This window comes from Equus caballus, chromosome 21, assembly GCF_041296265.1.
Source record: "Equus caballus isolate H_3958 breed thoroughbred chromosome 21, TB-T2T, whole genome shotgun sequence".
NCBI lineage: Eukaryota > Metazoa > Chordata > Mammalia > Perissodactyla > Equidae > Equus > Equus caballus.
In genome coordinates this window covers 16,514,195-16,537,241 of record NC_091704.1, presented here as the reverse complement: position 1 = coordinate 16,537,241, position 23,047 = coordinate 16,514,195, and the positions used below count along the sequence as shown (strand labels likewise).

Sequence of the window (23,047 nt, the reverse complement as noted above, 5' to 3'; positions counted from 1 at the left end):
TCCTGGTCCGCTTCCCCCAGCCTTCCCCAGGAAGACGTCTTGGAAGAACTCTGGTACATCATCACACCAGGCTGTTGACATCCATACACTTCACTGATCTTATTCACACTTCTCCAGGGTCACAAGCACATGTGTGTGTGCGCGCGCGCATGCGTGTCCCGGGGCTGCCCGTTCACTGGCTCACTCCTCTCAGATCAGAGACTTGAACTCAACGGGGAGCCCAGGAATGGCCCCCACTCCCTCTGCCTCCAGGGGGCTGCTTACTCCCACAGTTGATGCCTCAGTGGCTCCTGACCAAGTTGCCACCTGCTGACCTGGGTCGGGGGGTGGGGAGCGACAGGGGCGTGTGTGCTGGGGGCTGTGGCTGCCCTTCCCCACGTGGTGCCCCCTGACTCAGTTCAGAGCAGGCAGCAGGGTGTGGGGGTCGCAAGGCTGCACTCCCTGGCCCTGGGTGCACACCATCCATCCTCTTGTTACCCCACCCTCCTGGACCGCGGGAAAGTTAACTCAAGCCAGAAAAGGAATCAGACCACAGGTTTGGGGAGGGAAGTGATGTCTTGTGGCCAGGGGGACAGTGGGAGGCCAAGCCCTGTGGCTCCCAGTGACGGGCTGCACCAGGCTCTGGAAAGCAGAGTGGGGCTCTCCACTGTGCTTCCTCAGGAAATGCCCCAAGCCCTGGGGCCTGGCCCAAAGCTGGAATCTGGACTTCTGGGAACGAGGACCACGAACCCGGCCCCAGGCTATCTGGGCCAAATAGAACCGACATGAGGCACTTGGAGGTGGGGTCCTGAGCCTAGCGCTGGGCAGGGGCCTGCGGTGGGTCCAGGGCAGCATCAGCCTCGCCTCATCCCCTGTTGGACAGGAGGGAGCCGGTCAACTGCAGCATCATGGGCTCCTGCTTGGGCGAGTCGGGGGGTGCGACTGGGCCTGAAATCTGCATTTAACCCTTGCCTTCATCTCCTGGGGCTGCTGTAACAAAGGACCGCAAACGGGCTGAACACAACAGAAATTTATTGTCTCACAGTTCAGGAGGCCAGAAGCCGGAGATGAGGGGTGGGCAGGGCTGGCTCCTCGAGTCTCCGGGTATCCATCCCAGGCGTCTCTTCCAGTGCCTGGGGGCTGCGCGGTCCACGGGGTTCCTTGGCTTGTGCATCACCCGATCTCTGTCTTCACCTGTGTGTCTCTGTGTCCTCTTCTTATAAGAACACGAGTCATGTCGGGTTTAGGGCCCACCCTACTCCATTGTGACCTCATCTTAACTAATGACACCTGCAAAGACCCTATTTTCAAATTAGCTCACATTCGGAGGTCCCTGGGGGACGTGAATTGGGAGGGGACCCTATTCAACCCAAACACCCCTCCCCACTGCCCCCTTCTGAGGGCCCGTCACACGAGCGAGGAGGACCTCGTGCCCATCCCCGCGCTGCCCCCTTCCTTGGAGGCCGCTGCGCCCCCTGGCGCCCGGCGGAGCAGCCCCTCCCGCACCTTGTCCCTGAACTCGGCCGATACGTAGTAGTAGACAAAGGGGTCCACACAGCTGTTGAGGGTGCTGAGCGCCAGGCTGGGCATGTAGGCCGCGTACAGGTCCCCCCAGGCATCAGGGCGCGGGGCCGAGTAGTGCAGCAGCAGCAGCACGTTGCTGGGCGCAAAGAAGGCCAGGGCCGAGGCCAGCACCAGCGCTGTCAGCCGCAGTGCGTGGTTGTAGCGCCGGCCGGCGGCGGCCAGCGCACGCAGGGCAGCCCCGTAGCTCAGCAGCATGACCAGCAGGGGCAGGAAGCAGCCAAGCACCGCCAGGCAGGTGAAGGCCGGCCGCCAGTAGGAGGCCTGGGCACCGACGGGCAACACGTCGTGGCAGAGCACGCGGTCTGAGTGCGACAGCTGGTAGGTCTGCCGCTGCAGTGCCAGGGGCAGCGCCAGGGCGGCCGCCACCAGCCAGGCTGCACTGCAGAGCCCGGTGGCGAGGCGCTGGCCTCGCAGGGCGCGGGCCCGCAGCGGGTGCACCACGGCCAGGTAGCGGTCCAGGCTGACGGCAGCCAGCAGCAGCACGGAACTGTACATGTGGCCGTAGAGTGCGGCCGTGGCCAGGCGGCAGGCAGCCTCACCGAAGGGCCAGCGCTGGCCCCACAGGTGGTAGGCGATGCGTGGCGGCAGCACCAGGGCCAGCAGCAGGTCGGCGGCCGCCAGGTTCATGAGCAGCATGGTGGAGGGCAGCCGAGGCACCCGGGTGGCCAGCACCCACAGCGCCAGCCCGTTGGCAGGCAGCCCCACCGCCAAGGCCAGCCCGTAGAGCGCGGGCACCAGCCTCGTGGGCACCCAACCCAGCAGCAGCGCCCGAGAGCTGTCCGGGAGCTCCAGAGTGTCGCTGTCGTTGGCGCGGGCCTGGCCGGGGAAGCTGCGAGGGTGGAGTGGGCCAGGAGTGGCTGCCTGGGGACTGCTCCAGGGCCCCGCCGTGCCACCTGGGGGACAGAAGCAGGAGGAAAGCACTTAGAGCCCAGGAGCCCCCCCGCCTGAGCCGGTCCCTCTGGGTGGATCATGTGCCACGAAGGGGCTGCAATCCGGTCCCAGCTCTCAGGAGCCCCCCGAATTGGGGAAACAGAGCTGGACATGGACACACACAGCCGAGTGGGCTCAGGGCTGGCTTAGAGGGCCTCTCTGTTCCCCGTCTCCCCCTCAGCAGCTCTGTGCCCCCATGCCGGGGCAGGGCCCCAGCTCACTCACCGTCACTGTCACCGTCCCCCACGCTCCCACCCTCGTCGTACATGTTGGGGGTCTGGGTGCCGTCGTCCAGGCTGAGCCCCAGCGCCAGGGGCCACAGCAGCAGGATCGCATGCATCCCGCCAGGGCTGTGGCCAGCTGCTCCGGGCTGCGCCGGCTGACCTCGGGCTTCCTGCTTGCTTGGACCCCCACCCCCAGCTTCCTGAGTGCAGGCGGAGGAGTGGACAGGGCCTGGGGAGATAAACCAGCCCCTGTCCCCAGCGAGCCCGTGGGAGGCCTGTGGTGTGGCCTAAGGAGGCCTGGCAGCAGGGCTCACTCAGTCTGGCAGACGTGCCTTGCGTTGGGCCAGCCAGACGGGGTATGAGGTCCCAGGCTGCCGCGCCCTCTGCCAGCCCCTGTCCAGTCCAGGAAGCCTCTCTGGAACAAGTGGTCACTTCCTGCTGGCCAGTCACATCTGCAGCCCTCCAGATCACGCCCCTCCATCAGGGGCTCTTGGCCCTTCCCGAAGCCTCCCCCCACCTCCTGTCACTGGCGGGCAGGACCCTGCCTCCCCAGGTCAGCGGTCAGAATAGGTGAGCAATCCCTCACCCTGCCCCCGACTCCAGCACCCTGGGTCCTCTGTGGGGCTGCCCCGCCTTCTTGCTGCCTCACCCGTGTGCCAGCGGGGGCCCCTTGGCAGGAGCAGAGTGAGGTGCTGAGAGAAGAAGGTGCCTCTGGAGTCAGGGGGCTGCTGAGGATATCTGAGGGGTCTCAGTCCTCAGCCAGAGCCCCCGACGCTGACTGCATGCTGCCCTAGGGGTGAGGGGAGCCCAGCTGCAGCTCTCAAAGCCCCTTCTGCACCTGTCCTGGCCCCACCCTCAACCTGGGGCCCCGGGTGTGACCAGGGGGTGGTCATGGCCATAAGTGAGGTGGTGGGGCCAGCCCAGGCCAGGGGGCCCTATGAGTCACCCTCCCGGGGGACTGCCCCTCCTCCAGCCCTTCCATGTTCCTGCTCCCAGGTGCCGGGACACCACGTACACTCAGATGGGGGCCAACTGCACATGGAGAAACTGAGGCTCAGAGGGGATGGTGCTTCTCTCCTGCACACGATCGCCCCCGATGCCCCTCTGGGCCTGGGAGGCCTTGAGGGTCCCGTCCTGAGGGAGCCCCAAACTGGGGGTTCTACATGGTTGGGGAGGGAGCCCTGGTGTCATCAGGCCTTGGCCACAGTGCCAGGGGGTCTGGGAGCAGGAGGACCTCAGGGGGCAATGGGAGAGCAGATCCCACACAGCTGTGTCCTGGCATGGCAAGCCCTAATCTAGTCACACAGTTGGGGACGCAGGGACCAGCCAGGAAGTGACCTAGCAGCCCTGGGCAGGGTCAGTGCAGCTGGAGGCCGAGGTGCCAAGGTCCCTGTCCCAGCCCCAGAGTCAGGGATGCTGAGGCCTGGGGAACTCTGGACGGGGCAGGGGTCTCGGCCAGGAACCTCTCCCCCATTTCGGAGCGGTTTCCACAGGCACCAATGACAGATTCAGCCCTATGCCTGTGTCTCTTAGCAATGTGTGACCGATGATACCACAAGAAAGCCAGGAAGAGGACCCCCTGCCCGTCCTCCACGGGCAGAGCAGGAAAGGCGTGCAGGGGAGGCCAGAGGCTGCGGAGGGTGGTCTGACTCAGGTGTTCCGTGTCTGGGAACTACGGCGGGGACACACGCAGGAAAGCCTGTGTGCGCTCCAGCAGCACAGAGAGGGGTGCGTGTCAATGGCCTGTCCCGGAAATGACCCCGTTCCGGCAGGAGGGGCTCCGACTCGGCAGGCCGCTGTCCCAGTCGGGTGACAAGCCGTGCGCAGCACCTCCTGGAAGCAGCTGTCTTTGGGGAGAGGGACTTCTCTGGTGCTTTTTTGTACTGTTGGAATTTTCTGTACCATGTGTCACTTTCCGTAAAAACTCATGTTTAAAAAAAGGCAGAATAGTAGCTTTAAAAAGGAAGGAAATTCTGACACCTGCTACAACATGGATGAACCATGGGGACGTGCTGAGTGAAATAAACTAGACACAAAAGGACAGATGCTGTACGACCCCACTTACACGCGGTCCCTAGACGAGTCATGCTCACAGAGACAGAACGCAGGACGGAGGGCGCTGGGGCGGGGGGGGGGGGGGGGGTGGCGCGGGGGAGCCTTGGGGAGGGAGTGTTCACTGGGACCGAGTTTCAGTTGGGAAGACGAAGAGTCCTGGAGACGGGTGGTGGAGACGGTGGCACAACCATGTGAATGTACTAATGCCACTCACTGATCTGGACACTCAAAATGGTTAAGGTGGTAAATTTTACGTTGTGTGTATTTTACTACAATTTATAACTTTTCTGAATGGTGAAAAAAATGGCAAACACACTCGAGCCAGTGGCTAGTCCTGAGTTTCTTCCCCCTCCAGCCCTGCTTGGACCCCGGGAAGCCCCTCCAGGCCATCCTCCCCCAGCCCCTCCCCCGCCCCGCTGTCCCCAGTGAAGATGGGGGGGCGCGGTTGCGGATGAGACAGAGAGCTCGCATCCCTCCCAGGGCAGCGCTTCTCACGGTAGCCATCCTTGTGGAAAGGGTTGTCATTTTGTCATACTTTGAAGCCAGATGGGTGCCCAGGAGCATGCTCCGCCTCCCCTCATTCCCGGCTGGGCCCCAGCCTGTGGGCGGGGACATTAAGGAGCTAGACTGGCAGAGGAGCTGCTGTGACCCTGACTACTGGGGGCCAAGGTCAGGCCCAGGGTTTGAGGTCCGGCCCTCCCCACCCTGGTGCTCTGCGCTTCCTCCCTGGGACCCCAAATCTGAGTCTGTTTGCTTGACTGTCCCCCGGGCTGGGGGCTGAGCTGGTGTACACGGGGCTGCTCTGGAGAAGGTGCTGGAGAACCCTGGGCAGGGGTGGAGTCGGGATTCCAAAGGCCGCCCTCATGGAGGGGCCCAGTGCATTCAGAAGACCTCACCCACACCCCGATCCTTGCAGCCCGCAGCCGGGTACCTGCAGGCTCCTGCTGGCCATGTCCCACCCCACCGCGGGCCTCCCGAGACTGACTGCAGGTCACCTTGCTCATTGGAGCAGCCAGCCCACTCAGCCAGGACAGCGGGCGTGAAGTGCAAGTCACACCTCGCCAACAGCCAGCAAGACAAATGCCTCACTCGCAGCAGAATAAACGTTCATTGGGTCCCCCCCAAACCCTCCTACCACCTCCCCAAGCATCCCGGGCTGCCCCCCACCACCCTGGGGAGGGGAGGGTGGCCCACAGGGTCCTGCAGCAGGCACCTCCACAGATGTGAAGGAGGTGGGGAGGGGCGGCGTGGGGACACAGCTGCTGTACTGGCGAGGGCTGCTCTCACCGCTGTGTGACCGGTTGCCACAGACACAGTGGCTGGGAACAGGACCTCTGATCTGGTACTACCGTGGGCCAGCCAGCGGGCTGGTCCCCACTCAGGGCCTCCTCACCAGGCTGCAGCCTGGGGGTCCGCAGGGCTAGGTCCTCCTCCGCGACGGGAGGACTGAGGTCCCGCCCTCGGCTCGGAGGCAGCAACGGCCACTCAGGGACATTGGGGACAACTCCTGGGAGGGGGCAGGGCAGAAGGCAGTGCAGACCCAGCTCAGGGACCTGAGAGGCGAGGCCTGGCTGTGGGCGCTGCGTGGGGTGAGGGGTGGGGCCGGCAGTTCCGCTGGAGAAGCCTCAAGAGAGTCAGCTAAGGGACCCTGAGCAGAGCTGTGGGCTCCCTCTTACCTGGAGGCAGGGGCGGGGCCGGGTTGGAGGGGGTCCTGGAGATGTTCAGGGGACACAGTGATGAAGAGGATGCAGAAGGTGAGTGAGAGGAAGGGCGGGCGGGGACCAGAGCACGGGGACCATGGGTCTGTGGGACTGGGGGAGGGCGAGACCCCACTCCAGACCTGCTGGCAAAAGTGAGTGGGCGGGCAGAGTAAGCTCAGAGTCTGTCAGTCGGTTTTGCACACACAACGCTCGAAGGAAACACCTCTCATTTCTACTGAATCTAAACACTGAGCCTGGAATTATATTCTAGAAAACACTCAGGGGGGCTGACGCCTAGGGGGCCTGGGGGTCCACAGGGGATTGGAGACTAGAGGCTGCCGGGTGTGCACGCGCACACTCCCTCCGGGGCCTCCAACCACCTGGCAGGGAGAGGCTGTCTCCCATTCTCTCCCCAGATTCTCTTGCTTGAAATAACTGAGCCAGCCTCACAACTTTTGGCCAATATTTAATTTTTAACTTTAATGTGCAAATAAATAGAAAAGGAAAACTACATTCAAAACAGCTGCAAAGGAAGTACAAGCCCCAGAACAGGAATTCTGCAAAAACAGAAGAGATGCTCCCCAGAAGCATGCAGGGGAGTTGGGGGGCTGGCCCGTGCGCCCAGGCCCACGAGAAGGCACAAAGGGCACGGGCCTCCAAGGGTGACTGGCTGCCGGCAGGATGTGATTCGGGAATTCCAATGAGCAATTCCCTTCTTATAAAATGAGGATGCGCACAAAGTGCCCGGGTTACACTTGAGAAAACGTGGGCGAGGCCAGTGGCACGCCTGCCTCGGAGTCGCCCACACAGAGTCCAAGGCTTTCAAACCTCGAGTTCCACAGGTCACTCCTAGAAACTCCTGGAAACACGCCTCCACTTCCCGGAATTGTGGGTTTGGCACAGCTCAGCTGCGGAAGATGAGGGCTACGGCCAAGCAGAGGCGGCGGCGTGGGGATGGCGCTGGGCCTGTCCGTGGAGCCCGCTCAGTCCGGTGGGGCCTGGGGCCTGGCCAGGGGTTCTCACAGTGCGAGAAGTTCAAGGAGCTGGCCGCCAGCCCAAATTCCTTGGTAGCTTGGCACAGAAAGCTTGGATGCCTCTGCAGGACAGCTGCCTCAGCCCCTCACACCCACTCTCCGGGGCCGTCAGGCAGGCCGAGGAGTTCCACGAAGAGGGCTCTCTCCCCCCAGGAGGCTGCGGGACTGAGCTGTGGCAGAAGTTACAACTGCTAAGAGAGTGTAAAGGAATAAATATTTGTGGCGTGCAGTACGTACTTCTAGAATGTCCATCTTAGGTACACGACCGCGCCCAGGGCCCTCCCAGCGTGGGACACTCGAGCTTAGCAGGAGCATTGGCCCAGAGTCCGCCTGCCAGATCAACTCGGGTTTGGCGTCTCTCCCCGAGTGGGGTCTGCCGGCCGTGCTGGGCATCTGCCACTCCACGTGGGCACTCAACGTGGAGTGCCCCAGTCTGGCTGAGGTGGCTCTTCCCTCTTTCAGAGTGACCAACGACCCTGTATACCGGCTGGGCCATACAATGCCCCTACCACGAGATGCGGGGGTGGCCCAGCTCGGGACATGTTTCTAGAAGCCCTCGGGACCACTCGGGAAAGAGTGCTCTCCAAGTGGGTCCGCTGGGCCAGCTCCTTCGATGTGGGGTTCTGAACACTGCCCCCTTGCAACCGTGTCCTTGCTGGGTCATCAGACTCTCCCAGACGCCGTGTGCACAGAAGGGCCAGCAGTGACCCGCCCGGGCATCTGGCACATGTGTCGGCAGCGGCCTGGCAGGTGTGTAAATGCAACTGCTTGTTGCTCGGCCAGTGCATTGATCCCCCGCTTTCCGGCAGGAACGGAGCCCCTGAGTTCAAGTGCAGGGGGTTCACGTTTGGCACAGGATGGGCCCAAAGGAAGCCGGAAAGCTGAGGGGATTGGCAGCATGGGGCCGCGAGCCAACACAGCCTCGAGCGCGTAGCAGCGGGCTGGGAATGCCCTGCCCCTCAGGTTGTTCATGAAAACGCGCTGACGGACGCCGAGGCCAGGAAGCGGCACTGCCAGGCTGGGCGTCATGGGGCGCGAGGGACGTCAGGGCGAGGCCGGCCGGCGGCTGTACTGCACTCGGTAGCGGGTGACAGGCAGGCCGTGCACGTGTGCTGTCTCGCAGAGCGTCTTGCAGGGCACCATGTCCTCGTCCTCCTCGCCCATCAGCCAGTCCTGCACCAGGCTGGCCGCCTCCACTGTCACGTTGTCCTCCAGCCAGCGGCCGTGCCACTCCTCAAAGTGCTGGTGGTGGCGCAGCAGGACCAGGGGCTGTACCTGCAGGGTGGGGGTGGGGTGGGGAGTCAGGGAGGCCCAGGCCCCCGGGTCCCTGGGGCGGGCGGGCGGGGCGGCACCTGCTTGGCCCGGCAGAGGGTCCCGCGGCGGTACATGTAGTCCTCGGAGTTCACGATGAACATCATCTTGTGCGTGCTGAGCCTGAAGCGGCAGTCCACGTTACAGGCGCTCTCCACACCCACCAGCCGCTTCCAGGAGCTCTTGGCCTCGCCGCGCAGGGCGCGCACCTGCTCGCACTGCCACCTGCGGAACTTCTTGAGGTTCCTGTGGGCAAGAGGAGGCGCGCTGGCGGCCCACTCCAGCTGCGCACGCCGACGGGCTGGCAGCGGGAACCAGAGGACATGCAAACCCTCGAGTCTCATAAACTTGGGGAGGATGTTTGACTTCCCAGGTTGGAGAAACGCAAATCGAAGGAAGGAAAAGCACCACCCACCCGCTTCAATCCAGAGAATCCTAAAACCAGTCTCCTGGGTGCTGGCAACAATGGGAGGGGCCTCCCACTCGCTCCCCCCACCCCGCTTTTCTTTCTCTTGTCCCTCAGGCAGGCGGAGCCCTCAACAGGGTCCTCCACTCTCTTCAAGTTTGATGACACCTCCCTCCTTGTTCCCGCTCTATGCCCATGTCCCTCCCTCCTTGCTGACACTTCTGCCGTCTCAGGGACCCTCACCTCCTGTCACCAGTGGTCCTGGAACTCTTGGGACCCCCTCCCCCAGGACAGTCCCCACCTCGCAAGTCCACACTAGAGTCTAAACCCCCACAAAGGCCCCCCCCGATCTTCAGGGCCACTGTCTTAATCCGGCTGGAGATGAGATCTGGCCCCCAGGCGGTGTCCCAGGCGGCGGCCACTCCTGCCTCTGGCCTGCTGGCTGCCATTTCTGGTGACTTCTCCTTCCTCTGACTGCTCATCCTGGGTCTCGGCCCGGCCCTTCCATGCCCTCGGCTGGGGTGAGCCCAGTCATGCCCCGTCCTCACGAGATCATCGCTCAGCTTCCCGAGACCGTGAGCCTCACGAGGGCAAGGCCACACCACAGCACACGTCAGCTGCCCCAGAAACGCTCCCAGACGCAGCCCCAGAGAAGGACAGAGGGGCCTCCCCGGGCCCACAGGAAGGAAGCTCGTCCTCTCACCTCTGCAGGAACACGGGCTTCAGGAGGAATCCCTCAGTGGGTGAGCTGGACGCACCCTCGGTCCCCACGTACTGCTCCACATACCGAGCCAGGTGCTGGGGGGCAGCCCGAGACAGAGCCATGAGTCCCCACGTATCGGGGGTCACGGGCCTCTCCCCCAGGACCCTGAGTTCAGAGGTTCCCAGGGATTTCGTCCCCACCCCTCCCAAAGCTTTAAGAGGACCCTGATGTGTGATGGAAAGCTCCAGACTGCAGCTGAGGATAAAGGACTCAGCTAGAATGGGACCAAGCACACCCGGCCACGAGTCAGACAATTTACGGAACTGCCGTTTTGTGTTTAAGTGGAGACGTCCCCGCTGTGTGATGACCTTTCTATTGCTATTCATCACGTGGTCACTTCACCTGGGGGCCCCCCACACAGAGAGCGGGGTGTGGAGGCCAGGGGGCCAGGAACGGACATCAGGACACGAACAGCAGGTACGAAGAGGGAAAGACCAGGTTGGAGTAGGGGGTGAGTAACAAGCAGGGCTTGTAAGGGCCACCCGGGTCCAGGGTGGGCATGGCCTGGAGTGTCCAAGTCATCGCTCACCCCAGGGTAAAGCCGGAGGCTCCTCCAGACGTGAGCTTAACAAAACCACATTTGCTGGGAACTTCCAGAAGGGGCAGGGCGTGCAGGCCCCAACCCTCACTTGTCCTGGAAAGTGTTTCCGGTGTGGGGAGCCCAGAAGCAGCAGGCAGCGATGCTGGGCGGGGAGCCCCTGTGGCTGCGGCGGGTGAGCCCTGGCTCTGTGAGGGGCTTGGGGCTTATGGGTCCTGCTCCCGGCGGCACACGGGCACCAGTGTCGCCGCACTTTGTGTCTCCACACAGAAAGCTCCTGAGCAGATAGTGTCCCAGCTCCTGGCCCACAGATCTTCAGCTGCTTGATTTAGGGTCAAAAGGGCAACAAGAGAAATCATACTTTTGCTGTACGTAACTATTCACGTATATACTGTTAGACTCCATAAAACCTTCTGAGGCAGCCACGTGTTGGGAGAGCAACTGTCTTGGTGTGTCGAGAACTGAGAGTTCCTGGGACGTGGGACTTTAGGTGCTAAAACTGGGAATGTCCCAGACCAACTGGGATGAACTGATCACTGTTATGGGTTGAATGGTGCCTCCCAACACCAAAAACACTTGAATGGTGTCCAAGTTCAAAGCCCCGGTTCCTGTGGCCATGACCTCGTCTGGAAACAAGGTCTCTGCAGACGGAGTCAGGTTAAGACACAGTCAAGGGAAATCATGCTGGAGTAAGGTGGGCCCTGACTCCATTGCCTTGTGTCCCCGTAAGAAAAGAAAACAGAGACATGCAGGGAAGAAGGCCGTGTGAAGACAGAGGCAGAGCCTGGGGTGATGTGGCCACAAGCCAAGGACGCCTGGGGCCCCAGAACTGGAGGAAGAAAGGAAATCCTCCCCTAAAGGCCGCAGAGGGAAAACAGCCTTGCGACACCCGGATCTCAGCCTTCTGGCCTCCAGGCTGAGAGAAGACACTGCTGTTGTTTAAAGCCCCCGGTTCATGGTGTTGTTACAACAGCCTGCGGAATGGACACAGTCGCCCCAGCCAAGTGACGCGCGCAAAGGCTAGACCCGCTGGGAGGTGACAAAGAGAAGGGCATGCATGAGCCACAGAAAGAACGAAGGGGAGGGACGACAAGGGTGGACAAGGACCCCCAGCCGCCTCTGTGACTGTCCTGGGACGCATGCAGGTCTGCATTTAACCGCCCTCTGGGAGCAGGGAGGCGAGTGGGTAAAGTCTGCTCCAGCGGAGCGTGCGGGTCTAGGGCGGGGCGGGCAGTCTCCCCTGATGGTCGGGGCCTGGGACCCGGAGCCATGAAGTCGAGGCACGGGGAGTGCAGGGGGTCTGAGTGCCCGCACCATCCACGGGCACAACGGCGATGTCGGGATATCTGCGGCAGGTGGGAGGGGCCAGGGCTTTGGGGGAAGGGGGCCTGGCTCTCACGCGGCCCTGAACACATGTGCTGGCTCCCGAGAGTTGCCTGCAGCTCGCACAGTCCCTCGGGCTCCCAAAGAGCGTGTGGAGCCGCACAGGGAGGCTCCTCTGGGCGGACAGTTCATGGCCGTGGCTTGTGCTTGGCCAGCATGTGATGGGGCGTAGGGGCGGGAGCCCACGTGCTGCCCGTGGCCGCTCTTGGCCTCCACTGCGCACCAGGCACAGGGCACGGACCAGGGTCCTCACCTGGACCTCCACAGGGTCCTCCGTCTGGGCCTCCTCAGTGTCCAGGAGTTCGATGGTCATGATCACCTGCCCTTTGCGCTGGAGGAACATCACCTGGGAGGCAGGAGACAAACAGTCTGAAGCTGCAGGAAAAGCCAGGCTGGCAGAGGACATGGTTGAAAGGGGACCCCACTTTGCCAGCCTCCAGGCCTCGATCCTTCCTCAAGGGACCACACGCCAGACACCCACCTTCTGGGTTAGCATCCAGGGGCCCAGTAAAAGAAGTGCAGGGCACTGGGGCTGGCTGGCGGCCAAGCCGTGGTGTAGCCCAGGAGCAGTGGCCAGCCCTCGCCTGTCGTGGGCGCCCCTTCATGCCCCAGCTCCGCATGGGCGAGAGCAGCAGGCCTCTCACCTTGAAGCAGTTCTCGTCAGCCATGCAGCGCTCGGCCTTCCACTGGTAGCTGGTCTCCCTGGCGGCGCGGACACAGCGCGAGGACAGGTTCCCTCCGGCAGCGCCCCGCTTCTTCTCATTGAGGTAGAGCTCCACCACCTTCAGACACACGTCATCGCTCACAAGGTGGTGCAGCTGCGGGCCAGAGAGCTGGTGAGTGCCTGGCGTGGGCACTCCCCAGGAAGGGTGATGCATAGCCGCCCCTTCCACCTCTTGCTGGAGCCCCCTCCTACCCAAAAAGGAGGTGGCAAAGTCCACGAGGCGGGGATGAAGGCCAGAATCCAATGGGCTGCACAGGGCAATTTCTGTGCTGGGTGTAAGCCAGGCCAGACCAGACCAGACCAGGGCAGACCACACCAAACCAGACCAGAGCAGACCAGACCACACCAGACCAGTCCAGGGCAGACCACACCAGACTAGGAAAGACCAGACCAGACCAGACCAATCCAGAGCAAACCAGACCAGACCAGACCAGGGCAGACCACACCAGACCAGAGCAAATGAGCAAACCCTGCCAGGGTGTGAGAAAAGCACAGAAAAATACAAAGGAAAATGCGCCCAAAGGGGGACGATAATTATCTAAAGGTGATGCGATGGTAGGTGGTCATTTCCCTTAAATGTTCAGCTATGAACACAATTCCTTTAATTCCTACAAACACATTTAAAACCCTCAGGTTTGGGAAGAAATGAGTAATGCCCACAGCAGGGCTGCGGGGCCACACGGAGCCAGTGTGAGTGGCCTGCCAGGCACTCCCTGTGGCCCAGACACACGCCTGCAGACACCGGCCGTGGGCTCTTCCCGCACGTCCCTGCACTGAGTGAACACCACGACATGGGGAAACTTGGGCCTCATCTGGGGCCTGGCATGTGGCAAGCTCCCAATGAGCACTGACTGCTGTTACTGGAAACAAGAAACGCTAATGAAAAAAAAAAGCAGCAAAAAGTGTGGACAGGGCCCTGCCAGGCAGGTGACAGACGTGGGCGGGCAGGGCCCTGCGAGCATCCAGCCCGGGCACTTGTGTGGGGATTTGGTGGGGTCATGCTGGGGGGTCGGCACCCCTAGGGCTCCAGCTGACCAGCTCTGTTTTATCCCTTCGCTCTCCCTTTTTTAAAAATAGGTCTACAGGAGACATTTGTGAAGAAAGGAATGTTTTCTAAAGCATTAATCAAGCGCCTGATCTGGTCCAACCCTCTAGTGCTGCAGATGAAGCCACTGTCACCAGAGCTATGGCCTGTTGGAGGAGCCAGAGCCGACCCCCAGCCTGGGTGTACAGCACTCAGCCCTGTCGTGTACCCCTTGTCTGCCCTCCCGGAGCTGTGCGCAGGGCCCCGCATGTCCTCTCTCCATGCTACCCCGTGCCCACCTCCCCATTACCTGACCACAGTGGCCATGACTGCAGACAGTGACGGGAGGAACAGAGACCCAACCTGGCCCCCAAAAGGAAACGAGGAGGTGGCCAAGGACAAAAGGGTTAGGGTGTCAGAACACAGCCATCAGTGTTGACAAGTCATTGTAGCCAGAAGACCTGAAGCCCCCCGACTCGTCCATGGGGAAAAGCAGCAGGGGGCGTGTCAGGTTCTCCAGAGCCAGCATGTCCAGATGGCCACAGAGGGATGACAAGGCACGGATCCCTGAGCCACTGGGGAAATGCAGGGTAAGCCACAACTCGATCTCACCGTCCCCTCAGCACAGGAGCGATGAGAGGGACCACCGATCCTGAGTACTGGGCAGGACGCAGAGTGTGCCGGGAAGCTGGAAGCTTCCACCGAGGCTGGCTGAGCCTGCCTGTGCCCCACCCGAGGGGAGTGGAGGCAATGCCAGAGACGCACAGCCCTGCTCCAAGGGCCCCAACGCAGACTAGTTCCCCGGAATCCTCCAGAGAGGAGGATGAAGGAGCTATGGACATCTCTTCAGAGAGGCATCTCAAAGGATCACACTGTCTGGATGCAGCCAGACACGCTGTGCACTTCCATTCACACACAGCTCAAAACCAGGGAGTTGACCGCGTCAGAAATCAGGGCAGTAGGCGCCCATGGGTGGGCAGGGGCTGGGAGGAAGCGGGGGCGGGGTGTCCGCTTGTCAAGACTGTGGAGCTACACACTTAGGATAGGGGCACTTTTCTGCGTGTTTTCCTTCAATAAGAAGTTTGAAAACCTGGAAGGAAATGCTGTTTCTAGTGAGTGCCTCTGGATGGGAGCATAACGACATGACTCTTTCCCTAACTCCTTTTCCGCTTCACAGCGAGCAGCCTTACTTGATCAGGAAACTCCAGCGGGAACGAGAAGGACGCAGCCCAGGACCACGCCCGTCTCGCCTGCGGCTCTGCTGTTTATGTTTATGTGACCAACTTCCTCTCGCTGCTGTTTAGCTGTGGGGGACTTTCCGCTACTATAAACTATGCTGATGGACGTCACTGCTATCGTCCCCCTGGAGAAGCGGGCTGAGGTTCTCCACATGGTGTCAAACCACCCTCACGAAAGGTCTGTCAACAGGGCCTCCAACAAACCTGTGCGCACGCGTGTTCACAGCAGCACGCTCGCAATCACCAGGGTAGGGCAACCAAGTGCCCATCGCCGGGTGAGCAGATGACAAAGCGTGCTCCAGCCACAGTGGACCAGCGCTCAGCCACAGAAAGGGACGAAGCTCTGACACACTTTACGACGTAGATGAACCTCGGAAACCTCATGCTAAGCGAGAGAAGCCAGACAAGAGGGCCACACAGTGCGTGATCCCATTTATAGGAAACATCCAGAACGGGCAAATCCACAGAGACAGAAAGCAGACTAGTGGGTGCCAGGGGCTGAGGAGGGGGCCGGGGAGGGACTGCTCCTTTTGGGACGATGGGAATGTTTTGGAATTAGATAGAGCTGATGATTCTATAATGTGAATGTGCTGAATGCCACTGAATTGTACACTTTAAATGGTGAATTTTATGTTATGTGAACTCTACCTTAACTAAAAAACAAAAGGTACCGTCCACAAGCCAACTGCACAGCCATGAGAGTGATGGAAGGGATGGTTTTCAAAGCCGGGGACAGGGAGGGACCCACAGGGAGGTGCGACCGCCTCGTTTCCGCCCTCCTGTTGGCCCGCTCACCCAGCGGCCCTGCGCCCACTCACCTGCCGCGCGATGCTCTGCACCAGCTTGTCCATGGTGAAGCCGACGTAGGCATGGATGGTGAACATCTCGCGCAGGGTGTCCTCGTACTGCGTGGGGTCGATGCTGCCCTCCAGCAGGCTGCGCACCATGTCCAGGAAGGCCGGGTAGTACTCCTCCAGCTCCACCTCACCTGCGGGAGGGCGGGGACGCGGTCACCAAAGGCCCACGAGGCCCCCACGGGGATGAGTCTAGGCTCTCCAAGAACACATGGAGCCCACACTCGCCGCCGCCCGCCACGGAGGCCTCCTGATGCTGGCCTGCAGTTCCAGGACGGCAGCTCAACCAGGCGGTGGCTCCACGCGGCTAGACGTGGGGAGAGGCCACCGAGAGCGTCACAACCCAGGAGGACAGGCAAGAAGCCGCCGTGGCTGTAGTCTGGCTGGTGTGGCCTGCAACACCCGCCTCCTGGTCCCATCAGGACACTCCAGCCCGAAGCGGTGCTGCCGCTCAGGAGGCTGGGGGAGGGTACTCTGTGTTACTTTCGCAACTTTCCATTTGAAATTTCTCATCTGAGCTAACAATTATTTCAAAATGAAAAGTCACAGTAAGTGAACGTTTCCGATCACAGGCTACCCACGCTGCCGGCCGCTTTTCTCCCCTCCCGCCGCAGACTTGAGGGCCCCGGCGGAGTCTCGGGGCCTTACTTGGCTGCTTCAGCCGCAGCTCCATGGCGGGGTCGTTGCCCTTCTCCCGGCGGCCCTCGCAGAGCAGCTTCTCCCTCTCCTTCTCGGTCCGGTACTCCAGGAGCTGCTTCTGTGCCTGGCGGTAGATCTTCAGGAGCCTGGAGCACAGGGTCTGGTGGAGGCGCAGGAAGAAGTACCAGTTGTTGTTGGCGAAGAAGAGGCTGTAGACGTCGTCCAGGGGCTTGTGCTGCGGCGGCAGCTGCTCTGAGGCCGGCACCGCGCCCGTGGCCCCCTTCTCCTCCGGCGGGCTGCTCTGTGGCCCCGGCGCTGGCTTCTTCCGCTCGCCAGGGTCTGCGCTCTGCCCCAGGGGGCTCCCCCGGCCCTCATCGGCAGAGTCCTCAGACGCCCCCAGCTCCAGCTGCTGGGAGAAGAAGAGGCTGGGCACGAATTGGTGCACCAGCTGGTGGATGGTGCCCTGGTCCTCCTTCTGGATGGCTGGCTGCCGCTTCACGTAGTAGCTGATGAGGGCAGCTGCGTCCTCCAGGATCTGCCTATCCTCATACACGAAGATGAGGTGCGGCTCGCTGCAGGGGGCGCCACGGCCCTCCGAGTGCTGCTCCTGGTGCTGGGGACAGGGCAGCCATTAAGGGGTGGGGCGGCCCACGGTGACAACTCAGAGCCAGGCCAGGGCTGCGGGGCCCAAGTGGCTCCCCCTATGGCTCCTGCGAGTAACTCATTCCCTGCATGCATTTTTCAAAGCCCAAATCCTGGAAGCCCCAGAGCCCAGCCCTGCCTCCGCTGTGGTGCAGGTCCCGTGACCCGAACACACCGAAGCTGCCAAGAGGGCGCGATGTGGCAGCTGGAGGCAGAGCCCAAAGGCCTGCAGCCCTGGTCTCCTGCGACTGGCCTTGGTAAGTGGCCAGTGCTCATCCCTCAGTTTCCTCGCTGCTAGAATCAGCACAGTACCAGTACCGCGCAGTACAGTCTGAGCAAGGGGCAGATGCGATGCTCCTTCTGAGTTCTAGGGGGTCCTGGGACATCGTCGGCAGTAGAGGAAAGCTGCTCGGTCACCTAAAGGCCCACGGTGGGGGCCTCTGCTGACAATGGCAGAGCTGTGCAACCCTCCTCCCCGGCCGGCCCTAGGCTAGGTGCCACAGAAACATCCACCTTCCCCGCTAGCCAGCCCTGCAAGGGCGATGCTGGGCAACAGAGGCAGAGAGCAGGCAGCCTGCCCGAGGTGGCAGAGCCAGCGCCAGGACGCAGCCGGCCCACTCAGCATGGCCTCACCTCGTCATAGACGCTCTCGATTTCGTTCAGCAAACTCTTGGAACGAAGGGCCTTGGTGTCGTTCTGCTTGAAGTTCACGGCCTGGTGGTCCAGGGACTTGAGGTACGCCTTCTCATACTGCTCCCGCCAGATCTTGTTAAAGCCCTGCTGGGCCTCCCGCCACTCTTCCTCCTTGGCTTTCAGCCTGTGGGGGCCGGAAGGACTCAGCATGGGGCTCAAAAGGGGACAGCCCGGGGTGCCCACCCAAGCCATCCCTGCCCAGGACCAGGCTGTCTCCACCCCGCAGGCCCAGCTGAGTGCGTTCCAGACTCGGAACAGCCAGCTCCTGGCCTGCGCAGCCAGTTCTGTCTGAAGAAAGGAGGGCGGGCGGGAGCAATGGCCCCATAGAATCAGCATGGCCGGTTTTACGGTTTCTCAACATCACTACCCCAGCACCTCCTCCCTGTCTTGGCCCACGGCACCGACCACACTCTGTGCAGCTGCTGGCTTGACTGCAGGACTCCCGTGCTTGACTACAAGGCCCATGAGGGAAAGGACTGTGTGGGCCTTGCTTAGCTCTGTAACCTCAGGGATGGGCACAACACCTGGTCAAGGGTGGCTACTTAATCAAAACCTGTTGACCAGTATGACTAGTATGGAAAGACCCCCAAAAGGTGTTACTAAAGAAAAAGCAAGCTGTGGTACAGGACAGTCCCATTTATGCTTTAAAATAATTACTTCTCATGTTCAGACATGATTATGTACATGGCAGAAGATTCTAGAAAGACGGACAACCATTAACACAGTTGTGCTTTCCTCTCAGGAGTGGAATAGGGAGATGAAGGAAGACTGGAAAACACAGTAAGCCAGCCTGAGGCCCCGGGACTCCCTCTTGCGATTACCCGTGACAAAGAGCACTAATGCACTCCTGGGGGGCGGGGGGCTCCCTTCAGCAGGGCGGGGCAGCCAGAAGCCAGGGGACACCTTTTCAGGACGACGGGGACGGCAGTGACGGGGTTTTTCTTGAGGCTCTCGATGATCTCCGGAGCCTTGTCGCCGTAAATACGGTGGATGGCCCGGCGCTGAATCACCTCTGATGTGCCCCCGAGACAGTCATCCAGACGGAACTTCTCCTGGTCTTCCGGCGCCATTCGAGAGAGCTTCTTCTGCACGCTCTCCAACACCCGGATCGTGGCCAGGTTGGTCTCCAGGACGACGTCTAACTACGGAAAGGAAGGCAGGAAGGGGTTGGCCAGTGGGCAGGCAGAAGAGTCATATGGACAGAGCTAATAAATCCCACATCTCTCGGGGGCAGATAATGGACATCAGAAAGCGGCAGCCCTAATGAGGGTTCAGCGGCTAATTACACGGGGGGGGGTCCAGACCTCAGCAACAGTGACAACCAGGGGGAGGCACAAAGGCAGGACCTGGCGCTGACAGACCAATCTGTGGGATGCTCAGCACTGGTGGACTCATCTGAGGAGGGAAGAAGTCCCTGGGCTGACCCCCTCACAGGCATCAAAAGCACATTTCACCTGGCAATAAAAAGGAAGGGACTCGGGGCACACACCGCCCCCAGGATGAGTCTCCAGCCCATGTGCCGAGGGAGGAGCCAGGCCCCAAAGGTTACATACCATGTGACTCCATTTCTACAAGCTTCCTGAAATGACAGAGTGATGGAGATGGAAGACAGGACAGGTCAGTGGCCGCCAGGGGTCAGGGATGGGTGGGGCGGGGAGGGAGGCACCAGGCTGTAAAGGATAGCATGAGGGCTCCTAGTGGAGGAGGGGCCGGTCAGCATCTTGGCTGTGGTGGTGGATACATGAACCTCCACAGGTGAGAACCGCCAGAGCTAAATACACATATACGCGCGTGCACACCACCAAACACACGCACACACAGACGTGCACACATGAACACAAATCCAACTGGGGAGACGTGGATGAGAGCGTGGGTTGGGTCAGCGTCAACATCCCGGCTGTGACACTGCACCCGAGATTTACACGTTGTTACCACTGGTGGAAGCGAATGCTGGGTCGCTCTGTCTTATTTCTCATGCTGCATATGAATCTACAAGGATCTCAGAATAAAATTTCACTGAGAAATACTAATTTAACTTAATTTTAATTAATCAAATTTAAATATATATATATTTTAAGAACAAAAAGGAAAAGCATCGTTGCCTAGCCAGCCTAGAGGCCAGCAAGGCAGAAAAGGGATGCTTTTAGGAACTGTCCCCTGCTGGAAAGTGCCAGAATCCCTGATACTCAAAAGGATGGTGGGGAGGGAGGCGAACAGGGGAAAGTGAGAAGGTAGTGCTGTGAAGGGGAGAGAGGCATGCACCCCAGGGCTCCCCGATTCTGGCCAGGACCGAGGGTCAGCCCAGACGGCCCCACAGTGCCAGCACACGCACCTCAAAACGCTCGTCCTCACAGCGGTGCAGTTGCTCCTCGTAGGGTGTCTTTTTGGAGCTGACGAAGGTGGAGTCCTCCGACCAGGAGGGGAAGGAGACCCAGGTGTCATTCAGCACCTGTGCCAAGAAGAAATACTGTCACCGGCGCGGCAGCCCCAGCGACCAGAATTGTTTACTGTGTCCCCCGGTATAGAAGATACAAGGATAAGCAATATCACCCTGAGTTTACAGGAGATTACCTTATTGTACAAATAGTAAAATTAATTTTAAAGTGATCTTAAAAGAAAACATGACTTTCAAGTGAACAAACCATACTACTTCAGGGGATGGCAAGCTTTCTCTGTAAAAGGTCAGATAATAAACATTTCAGCTTTTGCAGTTATCCAGCTGTCATGGTAAAGCAGCCACAGGCAATACGTAAATGAAGGGGTGTGGCTGTGTGCCAGGATTGGCCCGCAAGCTATAGTTTGCTGACTCCTGGAATACATCCTGGAATCTAGCATGCATTCTTGAATTCTGGAAATGCAGTAACAGTCTGTCCACTAACCCTGAAGAAGCGTTTCCTCGTCAAGCTAAAGAGAAACATCCTGAGGGCAGTGAAGCTGGGACAAAGCAGGATCAAGGCAGAAAGCAATCTAAGTCTAATGGAGGAATGTGCCAAACCCTGCGCTGGCACGGTGCTTTAAGACTTGCCAAAACTACCAGTTGGCTAAGAAACCGTCACCTCTGCTCAGGCATTTTGTTTCCCCACATCCCAGCACCATTTGTTACACAGCATTTGGTGGGGCTGACACTCCAGCCTTTCATCTGAAGCATGGGGGGGACAGCTGTCTTGCAGAGTGGGGAGCATGCACCACATAAGCTGACATGAGCCCCTGGGGAGTGCTACCTCCTTGCAGATGGCCGTCCTCCCACTGCACTTGGGCTGCTGGTAGGTTTTGGGGAGCGCCCGGTAGCTGGATCCAATGCGCTTGCAAGATGCGTAGTCAATTTCCCGGCTTATTCCATCCCCAGATCTGTCGCTCATGGGCGGGGCAAATGACAGCTCTTTCACCCCCAGGAAGGACTTGAACTGTGCAAAGAGTTCTGGAAATTTCCTTCAGAAATAAAGACAAACAGTAAGTTGGAAACTCTGGGGTTTTCTAGGAATGATCTAGAGATTTTAGAATGGCTTCGTGTAGACGCCTGTGGTTAAAGATGGTCAGAATTCAACATCAAGGAGGAGGGGCAGAACCGAGTGTCGTTGCAGGCGCAAGTGAATATGCCCACCACCACTTTGTCACCAACCAGGCCCCGTCACTCACAGGACGGCCTTCAGATAGTCTGGAAAACACAACCTAGCTGGCAGAAGCTGGGGTCAGCAATGTTCCTTGACTGGAAGAGGCTGGGCATTAGGCCAGGGTCCAGTAAACTATGACCAACCTGCTCACATCTGTCTTTGTAAATAAAGTTTTACTGGTACACAGTTGTGTCCATTTGCTTAATATTGCCTGTGGCTGCTTACGCAGGACAATGCCAGAGTCTCTAACCTTGGCCCTTTACAGATAAAGTCTGCTGACACGCTGTACCCCACTGTAAGGACCCCGCGCCAACTCAGCTCACCAGGAAAACCACAAACAAACAGAAATGCAGGGACAGAAGACATCAACAAAATGAGGGCAGGGGACGTCTGCAGTTACAGCCAGGATAAACACAAATTGCACAATCTGGAAGGAAGATGCCCCCGCCCAGCCCCCACTCCGGCTGTGCCATCACCAGAGGCCAGCTCTCTGAGCCACCGTGCTCAGCTGCCCTCGGGTCTGCACACCCAGCTGAAGCTTGCACATGCTAAGAGGGACCCCGCGGAGGTGAACACTAGCCCAGCCAGGTGTCACGCTGAGATGAGTGAGTGGAGGCCCACTTCGTCTCTGGACTTCGCTGCACACTCCTGGGCCCCGCCCAACCACACGCGCCCACATGTCCAAAGGGAACAGCTGACCCCAACCTCGCACTGCCCATCTGCTCAGTACCCGGCATTTCCTGTTCCTTTATTCTTCTCCCCCAGCCCCTTGACAACCCCAGGAGGGAGATATGGCCATTTTACAAATGAAGAAACTCTCGCTTTGCTGGTAGGAAGCAGAGGCCCGATTCAGACTCGGGGCTGGTCATGTGCCCAACCTGCCAAGGCCCACGTGCCGCCCACCTACCCTGCCCCCAACCCCGGCCTCTCACCCACTGTAGTTCACCTTCCAGCTACAGTGAGTGCGTCTCTGCCAGGAATCGGGGGCATGGCACTGGCTTCTGGGCTCAGCAGACACACCTCGCTGCGAGTGAGCGCGTGAGCATGCCCTCCAGGTATAAAAAGCCAGCCACATTTTAGCCAAGACTGTGCAACCCCGCCATCCTGCTCTGGGCCACTGTTGAAAGCATTAACAGATCTTCAGCAGTCTGGGAAAGTTAACCCAAGGGAAAAGGTCACTGTGAAATGTGGACACTCAGGACCACCAAGGAGGCAGCTGCTGACAACCCTAGCTTGACCTCTGAGCACTGACTGTAGGGAGAAACAGGAGACAAGCGTGCATCGTTACCCACCCTGCTGAGAAAACCCTGGTACCTACAAGGAAGAAAATACTAAGCAGTCACTAAAAACAATCACATGCGTTCACATTTGACACCGAAAGACAGCCAAGAGATGCTGAGTTAACAAAAAGAGAGGACGCTGCATCCCACTGACAGCACAACACCATTTACAGGAAACTCAACAGGCACACGCGTGTCCAGAGGGCAGAAGTGGGCAAAGGGCCAGGCTTCGGGGCCGGACCACCGGTCACCATGCGAACCTCTGTGAGATCTTGTCCTGGGGAAAGTGGCAGGTATGTGCTCTGGGTCGCAGCTTCCTCAGCTTGAAAAGGTATCAAAATACAGGAAATGTGTTTAAGTTCATGAGTTCATATAATGCCAAAAAAATGGGGAAAGAATACAATGGCCCCTTTGGTCCTGATGAGGCAGGAGAGT

At 59.8% G+C, this 23,047-nt stretch overlaps 2 protein-coding genes across 3 annotated transcripts in view; both read right to left on the bottom strand.

Annotated features, from left to right (window-relative positions):
* Positions 1-994: 994 nt before the first annotated feature.
* On the bottom strand, positions 995-3,077 carry F2RL3 (F2R like thrombin or trypsin receptor 3). The gene is made up of 2 exons (XM_070246278.1): positions 2,719-3,077; positions 995-2,456 (listed from the first exon to the last, which is right to left on the bottom strand). Exons 1-2 carry the CDS (start codon positions 2,831-2,833, stop codon positions 1,387-1,389), a joined length of 1,185 nt encoding a protein of 394 aa, XP_070102379.1. The 5' UTR covers positions 2,834-3,077; the 3' UTR covers positions 995-1,386.
* Positions 3,078-6,925: 3,848 nt separating this feature from the next.
* SIN3B (SIN3 transcription regulator family member B) overlaps positions 6,926-23,047 on the bottom strand; it is a 40,773-nt gene continuing 24,651 nt past the window's right edge. The window contains exons 9-19 of one of the 2 annotated variants that reach the window (XR_002802430.2): positions 20,943-21,150; positions 20,054-20,170; positions 18,625-18,863; positions 17,662-17,845; positions 16,396-16,999; positions 15,712-15,881; positions 12,552-12,725; positions 12,161-12,253; positions 9,927-10,843; positions 8,859-9,063; positions 6,926-8,781 (exon numbers count right to left, since the gene is read on the bottom strand). Coding sequence is in view for 1 of the 2 variants with exons in the window: in XM_023625378.2 (XP_023481146.1) it covers positions 8,551-8,781; positions 8,859-9,063; positions 9,927-10,021; positions 12,161-12,253; positions 12,552-12,725; positions 15,712-15,881; positions 16,396-16,999; positions 17,662-17,845; positions 18,625-18,863; positions 20,054-20,170; positions 20,943-21,150 (2,320 nt within the window). In the remaining variant the exon portion in view is untranslated. The remainder of the gene's footprint in view (positions 8,782-8,858; positions 9,064-9,926; positions 10,844-12,160; positions 12,254-12,551; positions 12,726-15,711; positions 15,882-16,395; positions 17,000-17,661; positions 17,846-18,624; positions 18,864-20,053; positions 20,171-20,942; positions 21,151-23,047) is intronic. The other variant, XM_023625378.2, reaches the window with a different exon arrangement.